At 41.1% G+C, this 12,657-nt stretch overlaps 1 protein-coding gene across 2 annotated transcripts; it reads left to right on the top strand.

Annotated features, from left to right (window-relative positions):
• Positions 1–5,428: 5,428 nt before the first annotated feature.
• Positions 5,429–9,735, top strand: ino80c (INO80 complex subunit C). 2 transcript variants are annotated; one of them, XM_085802160.1, is made up of 5 exons: positions 5,429–5,794; positions 6,386–6,505; positions 6,609–6,720; positions 8,613–8,680; positions 8,777–9,735. In XM_085802160.1, exons 1-5 carry the CDS (start codon positions 5,435–5,437, stop codon positions 8,906–8,908), a joined length of 792 nt encoding a protein of 263 aa, XP_085658286.1. In that variant the 5' UTR covers positions 5,429–5,434; the 3' UTR covers positions 8,909–9,735. The 2 variants fall into 2 exon arrangements, with proteins under 2 accessions (XP_085658286.1, XP_085658287.1); XM_085802161.1 differs by having other exon boundaries at positions 5,476–5,788; positions 8,777–9,687.
• Positions 9,736–12,657: the final 2,922 nt, after the last annotated feature.

Below are 12,657 nucleotides of genomic sequence, written 5' to 3'. Positions count from 1 at the left end.
GGCTGCCTCCAAAATTGTTATCATATCATTAGATGATATAACCTTGATGGCGAAGAAAAGTTTTAATTACTTAGGAAACTCCGACACTGTTAAAACATTGCCTGTTATCTCCCCAACAGGAAGGTCTACTATGCATGTACGCATGTTTTATGAAATACAAGCTGATCTACTTGGTGGAATATGTCACAATACGTCACATAAGCCACGATCTTTGACTGTTTTTATTGGCCACTACTTGCAAACATGCCATCAATCCAGTGAGACCTTCTGATACAGTTAAGGACCTGTCATAGTACTGTCTGAAAAAGAAAAGAGAAACAATAGAGAAAAGAGAGTAGAAAACGATAATTGTCACCTGTTTTCCTCTAGAAGGGAAAGAAGAACTGTTTATGGCAAATGGGATACTCAGGTTACAGGAAGCTATATATAAGGTGTCAACAGTATTGCTCACTATTACCTGTTCCATCAAGGGAGTGTTTAAATGTCTTCACTGCAGGCGCAACCTTTTTTTTTTGTCACAATTTATTACCAGAATAAGAGAAGCACTTGGGAGTGCTCAGACAGTTGCCAGTGCCAGCCAGAGCTTGCAGCCTGACTCCATGAGTTCATTTTCTTCAGTTGATACCAATTTATGGACTGCTCTTTCACAGGGATGGTAAATCATGTCTCAGATTGGGCGGTACAGGCATGGCTGTAATTCTAAAGAAGATGTAATTCTGATTGGCCAATACATGATGAGAAAGATGTGTCAGCCCACTTTCTGAGAGTTACACATGCAAACTGGCCTGCGTCAGCACTGCCGCCAAACTCCTGTTGTACATAATGAAGTCAGTGAGGAGCCGTGTCTCATTTTTATGACTGGACGTCCTACCTGCACCGACAAAAACACCCTGCTTCGACTTGATGAGATGTGTACAGCAATAAAGCTCTGCTTCTAGGTCAGGTCATGCAGAATGTATTCAGGAAGTGAGATTCAGTGCAGTGAATGATTAAATATGTGATACATGCTGCTTATTTGCATTCCCCCCTCAACAAGCATGCCGTCTTGTATTAGTCATTATACATCTGCAAAAGGCTCTCACAACCTGGGTTTTTTGTCATCTCTAATTATAGCTTTCATTTGGAAGACAAACCCCCACTGTCATCTGCATCAAATCCCCTTTAAAGCTGTGAGGGCTTTAATTTAATAAAGCAGTTTGATTTATGTTATTCTTTCAAAGTAAATATTGTCCTCTGTACAGCATGAGTGTAGATTAAAGACAGAGGTGAGGGATTGTAGTATAGTTTTAAACTACTACAATCAATTTTAAACACAGACCAGGTAGAAGAAAGGAGGGCATTGTCCATCAAAACACTACACCCTTGAGCAAGGATGCTTGATGATTTACCATGATTTATCAGAGCTGTACAAATGTGTTTAACTGTGATGTTAGACTGATTTACAGCTAGTGTATTAAATATTTTAATGACTACATCCAAAAGACTAGATTAAAAGCACTCTGTTTCTCATTTACATTTTCTCTTTTTCACAACACAGACCCATACATACTTGCGTAATCTTCTCCTATGTAAATATGTCCTCAAACTAGGATCTGCCTACGCACATGCATGCACTGACACACGTGACACCTATCCATTCCCATTACAAACATTGTCACATATCCAGCACCAGTCAATGACCTGCTGACACAGATCAATAAGTTGGGCTTCAGGCTGTGGCTTACACATTTGGCTTGCATACCACCCAGAATCACTAGAGCAGAAAACAGCTCGCATAATCTGCTGTTAAATAACATCCCTTGGAGCATACATTCATACAGCGCATCTATGTGTGTGTCAAGTTGAAAATCAACTTCATGGTGAAAATGCTTTTTCTATGGTTTCTGCAGCAGCAGGACAGTTTCAAGAGCGTAACAGACAGCTGAAAACGGCTTCTCTTGTTTGACAGAAGAGCTCTGTGTAGCACAGGTGTGTTTAGACTATAAGTTTGAGTCCAGCTGGTGCAAAATCTTTTACTTTGATGTCGCTGGTTCCGGCGTGCTGCTCCAGCCGGCTGTCTGCCTGATACAGTAGGTGATGTGTTCATAAGGAATTGAGTGTGCGGGTCCAATGCCCCACAGTTACAGCTCATAGTTTAACTTCAGCCATAAAACATTCATATCTGTTTGCAATTGAGCTCGCACAGAGTCTCTAGATATACTTTATTCATGTAGCTGGCAGCAGCAGCATGCCGGTGCTGAAATATGAATGAGACATTTGGAAAGACCTTCCTCTGAATCAGCATTTCCCCTGTGAGTGTGGTCCTCTAGTCAGTATAAGACAGGACAAGGACGGGAACGTAGCAGTAAATCTTCCCTGTGTTTGTTTTCAAATACACCTCCGCACATACAAGCATTAACAGCAGCATCCCTTAGCTCATCAAGGTCTCCACAGCAGTCTCAGAGGGCATTGTGTTGAATTTGGAAGCTGTATGTCTTTATTGTGCGAAGATGTGTGGATACTGACAGGGCCCTCCCCGCTGGGCCTGGGCTGATTGATGGATTTGCTGGAGGCACTCTCCCCTCAAAGGTGTTTGTGTGAAACACACTGTGACTTAAGGACAAGACAATATGTACCCCCCAAGGCATGGGATCCTACTCTAATCAGCCAGCAGCAACCGTCGGCCACTTCAGCCTGCAGTGTTATGCTGACACATAAGCTTGTTTCATTTTACCTGAACATAGGGATCCCTGTGTGGGAAGGTTTTCCACTTCCACTCTTTTGCATTTGTCCAACTAAGTTTCTTTGCTCCATGTTATAACTTTTATAGATATATTTGGCCATTCTCACATACTGGCTAGCTAGTTTTCAACTGCAGTGCTTCCTAACCAGTGCATTTTGATGTCGTAACTGACATTAACTGGATAAAATACCAGATAGGGTTCTATAACACTTTCAGAGACAGATGAATAAAGACTTGATGTCAAGAGAGGAAAGCTGTTTTTTGTTAAAAGACTGGGCCTATAATCTTATGATAACAGGTTGCAAGCTATTGGATGGTCGGTAATTTTCACTGTACTCTGAGGGGAGAGTATACAGTAACCATCTGCCTCTAGGTCACAATACAAATTATCTGAAGAGGCTCTTACATTAGTGGGTAAATAGTTTGAACATTTGAACCTGTACTTCCAACATCATTTGTAAAAGAAGATGAGCCTGAAATTAAGGTGTCACGAGACAGGAGGTGGGACATATCCCTGAAATACCTTCTCCGTGTTGCCCTTTGGTGTTTGGACAAGTTAATATTGTCAGTGTTTCACCAAGAAGGAGACGTTAAATACAACTTTAAGCCAGAAAGCCTTGTAGGAAAATGTAATAATACATAAAATGCACACAATAATAATTAAATATTGTGTTGACTGCAGCATGTATAAATACCACAGCACAGCTGGAACTGGAACATTGCTGGAACTGGAGTCCCATAACTGTAGCTTGTTTTATGGGTCACTACTTACAGAAATAGGCTACCATCAATCCAATAAGGCCTCAGAAGCAGCTACATGCTTGTAACGCTTCGTTTTCCTGTAAATCTTAAGGATAAAACTTGGACTAAACAAGAAGAAGAAAAAGAAGAAAGTATAATTAAAAGGAAGGGCAGAAGCTCCTTTGTTATAGGAGATCATGAACAGGTAGCAGCTACATGCAATCAAGTGCCTAAAAACTCAAGTATACTGTGAATCTTTGGAGGAATGTTATCAGCTTTATCATATAAGATCAGTAAGGGGCTAAAAAGTAATCGTCTCGTCTTTGAGAGCTCATCCATTATGTGACACCACTGTGATATTTTCTTTACAGTAAAACTATGCAGATGACCGTGTGCAGAAACTGCACTCAAACACATGGTGGCAGCAACACTCCACTGCCAGAGTCTGCATATCCCAATTACTAAATTAATGTTGATTTTAGCCTATATAATTTCTTGTTAATGTTACAGTACATGGCTGTGTATGCAAAAACACTTTCATTTTACCTTGAAGCAATGAAAATGTCTTAAGTGTGTGCTAATGTGTGTGTTTTATATGCAATACCTATCTTTTTCTCTTTTTTTAAGCTTACTGTATATGAGAACACTTTTTAGCTACTTGGCCAGCCCAGTTCTCAACGTAAGTTTAAACTTGTAGGCAATATTGTAGACTTTATCCTTTATTAATGTGTGTATACTTATTCAACAAGTCTTCTGTGCAGAAGTAAAAAACTTAGGCATGAATAAACTGACCTTACCATCTCTCTCTTTTAGTGACAGCCATACTGCCCAGAATTTCTCGACTTGAACCATCAGGGTACTACAATGGAAACAGAGAATCAAGCTGGTGTATGTGTATGCATTTGTGTATGCATAGTGTCATGCTGTATGTGCACACATGGAAACTCTGTATGTGTGTTGATCACAGTGACATGCTCTTCTTCATACATCTTCAAAGCCCCCCCTCTTTTCTCAAGGTATGGTATTGGTATGTTCAATTTTTCAACTGAACAGCTGCTTCATGAACAAAGGAATTTTGGAATCACCTGTTTCACCTTTTCTAAAGGTACGACCAACAGAACAGCTTGACTTTCATGAAAAGATGGCACAGTGAGGGAAAACATTTTGGATGATATGTAATGTGAAAGTTGTGTGCTTAATTTAGTGTGTTTTATTGTGTAAAATAGGACTGTGAAAATATCAGCAGATGCAGTGTTTAGTGGTTAAGTGGGTGGGTAGGGAACCTGTGTTGGACTGTGAAGAAAGATACTGAACGGACGCTCTGATATAATCAGGTATAATTCTCTTGTTCAGGGGTATGTCGTTTGCCTGCTGCTGTTTCTATTTGGTTTTTTTTTTAAATTTTTGCTGCACTCATATTTAATTGAAACACAATACAAATGTTAATTTTAGTTTTAATGACACGTTTTAATGCACAAAATATGAAAATACAGTGGTTAGGTATAGGCTACAGTAATCAAGTATAGGCTTTATGCACAGCTCCACTACATCCTGAATTTAAACAAGCTCCTTCATTTCCTCTCTTACATTATTGGACACACTGATTAATCCAGGTGTGTCTGAGTAGTCACAATGGTCAGACACACCTGGATTAATCAGTTTGTCCAATAATGTAAGACAGGAAATGAAGGACCTGCCTTAAATTCAGGAAGTGGTGGAGCTGTGCATAGAGCCCATGGTCAGACAGGAAGTAGTGGAGCTGTGCCTGTGCATAAAGCCTGTTAGTGTGACAATTTCTAAAATTATTAGCCTAGATATAGCCTACTGGAAGTGAATAGGATTAGGACAGTGGAAAAAAAATAGAGCTATTTTTAGTTTTTTAGACAGGACTAAGCAGAAAGATATACAGTAGGGCCAACAAGAGGTGTTTCTGAACCACACTCCTGTCCACAAGGTGGCGGAGTGCACCTAATGGTTGGTTGTCAACCTCCAGGGAAGAAGACAAAGTTTCCCATCCGGTTGAGGAGATGTTTACAGGCCGGACGATGGACGCTGAGTTACGAGCATAGACTGTACGGTTTCGAGCAAGAAGGCAGCGTTTACATCACGTATCACAACCACGTCGGTGCCGTATCGCTACAAATGGCGTCTCAGATCCCCATCACCGTCAGGGCTCAGCCTCCCGCCGCCGCCGCCGCCGCCGCCGCTCTCCGGGGGAAGAAGCGCGCCGGGGGCCCGGCCGTCTCCGCCGCCCCGCAGGTCACCGGGGGCGGCAGCAAGAAGAAGAAACCCCCGCAGACAGCGACACAGACAGCGCAGACACAGGTGCAGGTAAAGACGCACACGCCGTGATGCTACATTAACTTCACTGAGCTGTCCGTCTGTACCCCGGGTCCTCAGTATTGACCTCTGACCGTCATCTTCACAGACACACAGATTTAACAACCAACTAAATGAACGGGGGAAAAAAGCAGTGTAATAGATGCGTCCTTCACAATAAAGAATGGTATTGACATTAGGCTACTATTAAACTACAAATCAGTGGAAATCTCGTCAGAGAGGGGAGTGCAAGTCTTTTTTTCTACTTTTTTTTTTTTAACCTTTATGTAGGTAATCTCATTGAGACACGGGGTCTCATTTCCAAGAGAGACCTGTTTCAGACACAATACAACAATTAGTTACATACGTAGGCTACATACCCTACATATAACGTTTACATAAAAGTGCCCAGTGGAAAAAAAAAAAAGCACCATAAATGATCAGTGTAGAAAGGTGAGGTGTATGCAAAAACAGACTTGATATAATAACAATTATCCATCCATCCACCCACCCACCATCCCACCTCAGACTTTGTTTACATTCAAAATACCAAATGTGGGCACTGCTTGTCTGAAGAGCTGTTGCTTTCCTATGTTTCATCAGATGACAGTGGTAGAGACGGTGGCAGAGGTGAAGGCAGCAGCATCAGTCGACAGCTGCGGTCCAACGATCACCACAGAGTCCACAGCAAAGCCTCCACCATTCAAAGACCCCTCATTTATGGTGAGTGTCCGTGTAGCCTACGTCTCGTTCAAGTTAATCCTGTCTGGTACTTCCCAAGCTCTTTCTCAATTTTTGCTTTTTTTTTATTCCTTCATCTTGGCAGCATTCAGGGATTGGTGGAGCAGCAGCTGGCAAAAAGAACCGGACCTGGAAGAATCTCAAACAGATTCTGGCTTTGGAGCGGACGTTACCCTGGAAGCTCCACGATCCCAACTGTGGGTGTTTGTATTTTATTTTACCTGCTACATGTTGTGTATATCTTAGCTGGTCTTAATTACGTCCTATTTGTATCTTCCAAAGTCTACCATTTATCTATATTAATGCTAAATAATGACGAAGACATGAATTATTTTTACAAAAAGTTTTCAAGGTATTTTTGCCTTTTGACTTCACTCCAGCAAGGTTCAATTTGAAACTGAATCTCATTAATAACAAGTTTGGCCAAGAAACTGATACATTTACACTGAACAAAAATATAAATGTAACACTTTTGTTTTTGCTCTCATTTTTCATGAGCTGAACTCAAACATCTAAAACTTTTTCTGTCTACACAAAAGGTCTATTTCTCTCAAATATTGTTCACAAATCTGTCTAAAGTTTGTCATTGTTATGGACAACGAACGAACACAGGTGCATTTTATTGATGCCATTTTGAATGAGATACCATGACGAGATCCTGAGGCCCATCACCTCATGTTGCAGCATGATAATGCACGGCCCCATGTTGCAAGGATCTGTAAACAATTCCTGGAAGCTGAAAACATCCCAGTTCTTGCATGGCCAGCATACTCACTGGTCACATGTCACCCATTGAGCATGTTTGGGCTCTGGATCGGCGTGACAACGTGTTGTTCCAGTTCCTGTCAATATACAGCAACTTCGCACAGCCGTTGAAGAGTGGACCAACACTCCACAGGCCACAATCAACAATGGTGGTCACACCAGATACTAACTGGTTTTCTGACCCCCCTGGACTCCCCCAGACCCCTTAACACAGTAAAACTGCACATAGAGCGGCCTTTTATTGTGGCCAGCCTAAGGCACACCTGTGCAATAATCATGCTGTCTAATCAGCATCTTGATACCTGTGAGGTGGACGGATTATCTCGGCAAAGGAGAAGTGCTCACTAACACAGATTTGTGAACAATATTTGAGAGAAATAGTTCTTTTGTGTACATAGAAAAAGTTTTTGAGTTCAGCTCATGAAAAATGGGAGCAAAAACAAAAGTGTTGCGTTTGTATTTTTCTTCAGTGTATTTTGTCTTACATAAACTTAGTTTACATTTTTCAGTACGCTGTAAAGAACATCTGTGCTGTTCCTTGCAGCACATTGTATTTTTAAAGCAGAAGTAAGCGATCCGGTCGTTTTGGTTAATGCTGCGTTCCAGGCAGGCTTTTGAAACCGTAAATTACAGCTTCAAGTCATGACTTACGACTTTGTAGCGTTCCAGGCAACCCACTCGTGTTTTTCCGACCTGTTTTACCTGTGAAAGTCACTATAACGGCCACTCGTAACTTCCGACCCGTGAACTTGTACCAGATCGAACTGGTACGACTTCACAGGTCGGAAAAACACGAGTGATGAGTTGCCTTGAACGCACCATAACGTCTTGTCAGCTGATGGAGTTAGCAGCCCCCGCCCTCGTCATGGATCTATTGGTCCTCGTCCCTACGTCACCACATTCAGGCACATCCCTTGGCTGCACACACAGCCCTTCATGCCGTTCTCTCTCCTCATTGGATAAAACTTGTAGGATACGGGGAAAAGTTTTCTCCTCGGCTCAGAGCAGAGCAGAGTGACTGAGAGACCCGTGTTTCGGTCCAAACACTCTATGTAAGTGATTGCTGTGGGAAGATATAACTATTTAAGACTTATATTAACACAAAAATATTGCTTACTTCTGCTTTAAGTTATATTATAGTATTATATTAAATATTATAAGCCTACAGTGGTAAATTAGAAGAAATGTGTGAAACCAATTGCCCCTGGTGGGATTAATAAAGTTGTCCGAGTCTGAGTCTGAGAAATGTCCTTAGAGGTAGAGTTTTGATACCGTAATATAATATATTTGATAATATCTTATTATGATCTTTCTGTGTCTACAGACTACAACATTGACGCCCCTCCCTCCTTGAAGCCAGCAAAGAAATACTCAGATATCTCTGGACTCCCAGTGAGTGATCAGTTTTATAGAAATGTGACTGAACTAGGAACAGCATTCTTTGTCTTGCATAAAGTACACACTGAATACTTTATTGTATTTCCTCAGGCAAACTACACAGACCCTCAGACAAAACTGCGCTTCACATCCTCTGAGGAGTTCTCCTACATCCGCCTCCTCCCCACTGATGTTGTAACGGGCTACCTCGCCCTTCGAAAGGCGACATGCATCGTGCCGTGAAAGCAGAGCAAAGTCCTAAAACGTGAAACAGGGTCAAACCAGAACTGAACTCATGTCAGTTTGGTACGCTGTAGGGATGGCCAGGAGACTCCAGGACTTCACAGAGAGGGCAACTCAGATGTGAACACTACAGGATGATCTCTGAAAAACATCTGCTCTGCTGTCACAGAGAAGGTGATCTCAGTCACTATTGTGACAAAATGAATGGAACAAAAAATGTGATTTTTCTTTTAGATTTTTCATTTAGAAGAAAAGAAAAATGAAACGAAAGCATTATTGTTCTGTTTGTGAGATGTGTCTCCACTGGACGGTGTTGTCAGAAGCTGTAAGATGTAGTGTCACTGTGATTGTCCAGTGGACTGGATACATTCTGATTTGGACAAAACTGGACATATTTTATTTTTAAAGTGAAATAAAGGGAATATGTAGTTAAAGAAAGACAGCACTAGGCAAATATTTTCCGCATTTGTTTACATGTATTTCCTTTAAGTGTTCAGAAAGTAAGGGGCCTCCTGCACTCACTGCTAAACAGACATTTTAGCAGTTTCGTTTTGTGAATAAGAGCATCACTGGCTGAGATGCTGTGTGCCCCCTAGTGGTAAAACATCTGTTTCAAGTGTGTCTTTCTCTCCACAAAAATGAGATTCACTATCAGTGTGTAAATATAAACTGATTAGAGACAACATTCAGACAAAAATGTCACAAAGCTGTTGGACAGTGTTCCTCTATTTCATTATTTTTATATAATGTGCCAATAAAAACAGTGTCTGTCTCTTTTCCATCTGTACGTCTTTGTGTGAATATGCATTTTTGGTGGAACATGGGGGGAGACAACGCCAGTGACTGAACTCGGGTCTTTCCTTATTTAGCTTTTTTGATAACCTGTAATCATGCTTGCTCAACATTGATATTAAACACTACATAACACACTCTTTATACTGAGCCATAACGGAAACATCCACACCTGATGCAACACTAAGCTGCACCTTGGATCCTCTGTTTTATGCAGTGGCCTACATGCATGTAGGCTATGCAAATGTGGTTGGGCCAAGGCTGTCTCTTCAAAAGGCAAGATTCACCAAGCAGGCCTAATTTAACGTGTGTCATATGTAAATGTAAAATTGGTTCCACATGGTTTTAATTCCACAGCTACATTTGATGTATGATTTGCTCTCCAACTGGTGGTGAGGATGTCTCATTCATCACACATGGCAGGCATCCAGGATCATTTCCATGGTATATTTCATTTCATTTTTCACAAACTTGACGAATGAGATTCCATTTATTTCTCATATGAATGATCCATATTATGCAAATACTAAGAATAAAGTCACCTGTTCAGTCACTGAGGATCAAGGGCATGAAAAAATGACAAAAGAGTCCTAACCTGTTGAGTTGGTGAGACTGTACAGACTCAGGTCTGTGTTTACACATTGCCCACTAGTCTGTGTTGGCATCCAACCCTCCAATCTTTATGTACAACTTAAGCAATATGTCAACTGTGCTATTAACAAAGGATAATTATGTAATAAGCCTGGTAATATTCTATATTTGTCTTATCAATCACCAAGAAATCCCACAAAATGTTAGCTAAAACTAAACAAAAACTACTAAGTACGAAGTACAGTATGGCCAAAACCTGAAATATATTACTCCTAACTAGACCTGCATTGTTTTACAAAAGCAAAAATGAGCGAAACAAGGTGCCAGAAAGTGCCAGACATATGGAAGTGTTAGCATTTCTACAAATGACCTCTCTCACTTTCACTGTCTGAGTGTTACTTCTCTCAGCTCTGGACTTTGGTGAAGCTGATGAAGGCAGTATAGTATATCTATGAGAGTCACACCAGCGTTTCCATTCCTGCTGTGGCATCAAAACCTCAACATAGTGATTAATGAACAGCACCAGGGCTTTCTGCTACCCAAGCACACGATCTAATAGAGAGAGAAAGTAAGTGTGTGTGTGTGTGTGTGTGTGTGTGTGTAAGCATGTGTGTACATGTGCTCTCACATTTTTGGACATCTTTGCATCCTATCCACCAAAGAAACCACTACTGTCAGTTTATGCGTTTGTCTAATGGAAATAGAAATGATAACATGCAGCAAATGAGCTGCTTTTCATGTGTTGTTAAATGACAGCCCTCCTGCAGGTATACCTGTCTTTGCAGTCACACTTTCCCACCACTTGGGAGCGCCAGAGCTCTGCCTGCTCTACTATTCAAGCCTTTCTGAATTGTGTTTGTCGTCCCACCATGAGTCAGTGAGATCACACAAGTGTGTCCATTACTGATCAAAGCCTAGGATTTATAAACATGTAGGCCTACTGATACAGGAGGATTTGTTCTTTTTCAATCACTGCTCAGACTGACTTCCACATATCAGGGGTGTTTGACAAATATTACCAACAAGTGAAAGGCTGCAATTAATCAAGTGAGTGCTGAATAGTAATATGATTAATATAAATTACATCATAAATATTATGAATATTACTGCTACAGTTTACACATTCATATAAGTGACAGTGCATACTGATAGCAGTGAATATGGTATTCATAATAAACACCCTAACATAACATAAACATGAGCACACTGATTTAAAGAGGCTGATCACAATCATTACTAATTTTAGTACAGGGACGGAAATGGATGTAAGCAATTTAGGACTACAGCTCAATCATATAATAACCATCATTAAGAAATTGATTGTGCTGTGCATAAAATGACTCATCTTCCTTTGATGGAGGATTTGGCACCTGCAGCACTGCACAGGATGTGCGTCTTTCAGAGGGCGAATACACCGCTGAAATCAACGAGTAGCTCCTCTGTTGATTTTGTTTTTATGTTTACACTTTGCAGAACTTCTGTTGGCAAGTTTCTGCCACACCAGGTAGATACACTCTGTGAACTAAAGTCATCTTGGCGCTGCTCTGCTTCAGGTCCTGTCTGCCCTCGGGTTTTGGTCACTGTCACGTTTTAGTGATGATGGAGATGACACCATGTGCTGCATAATGCCTACCGACAGTAATTATATAGCTTCTCTCACTTCCCCAGTACATGCAGTTCTCCCAGGACCGTTTTTCACTTCTGCCCCTGGACTTATGACAAACTTAACCTTGGCTGACATATTTGGTGGACAAACAGGTACATTTGATGCACATCTGGTTTTGGTGAAGTTTTAGCTAAATGACCAGATCAGATCAATGACTTCATTGTTCAACATGGCTAAATGCGCCATTAGGAGGAGCAGTTACTTTCACAACATGTTGCGGGAAACACCACTGGTGGAATCCATCTTGTATTACTCAGCTGACGTCTCTTACATGAAAAGAAAAATGAGAACTACTCTAAAATGTCAGGTCAGAGAAATGGACTGCACCACCAGCTCTGGTAAGCTGATCGATAGACCAGACTCGGTGCCTGCTGAGCCAGCAGGGGAACTTTCATATTTATGTTTTTGACCTATCGGAACAGCACAAGTAGCACAGTGAACTTCTTTACTGCCTGTTAACAAAGATATAACAGTCGGAATCTGTTAGCTGCTACTTGACCACATGAATTATTTTGTTACAGCAGAGGCACAATGTTTATGGTGGACTTTAGCTCCGCAGTATAGCCTCAACATGACAATAAACACCCAGCGAAAGACAACTCCCATGGAGATACTATGGAACAAAACTTCCACTGAAGTTGGGACAGTTAGAAAGTTAAAAAAACAAAACAAAAACAACCTCCAGCCTCTTGCAATGTTT

The sequence above is a fragment of the Trachurus japonicus genome, chromosome 16, assembly GCF_045865225.1.
Source record: "Trachurus japonicus isolate A0001 chromosome 16, Traja_1.0".
In the NCBI taxonomy this organism is placed as follows: Eukaryota; Metazoa; Chordata; class Actinopteri; order Carangiformes; family Carangidae; genus Trachurus; species Trachurus japonicus.
The sequence above is the reverse complement of the archived record's forward strand: the minus strand, read 5'-3'. Positions and strand labels throughout refer to the sequence as shown.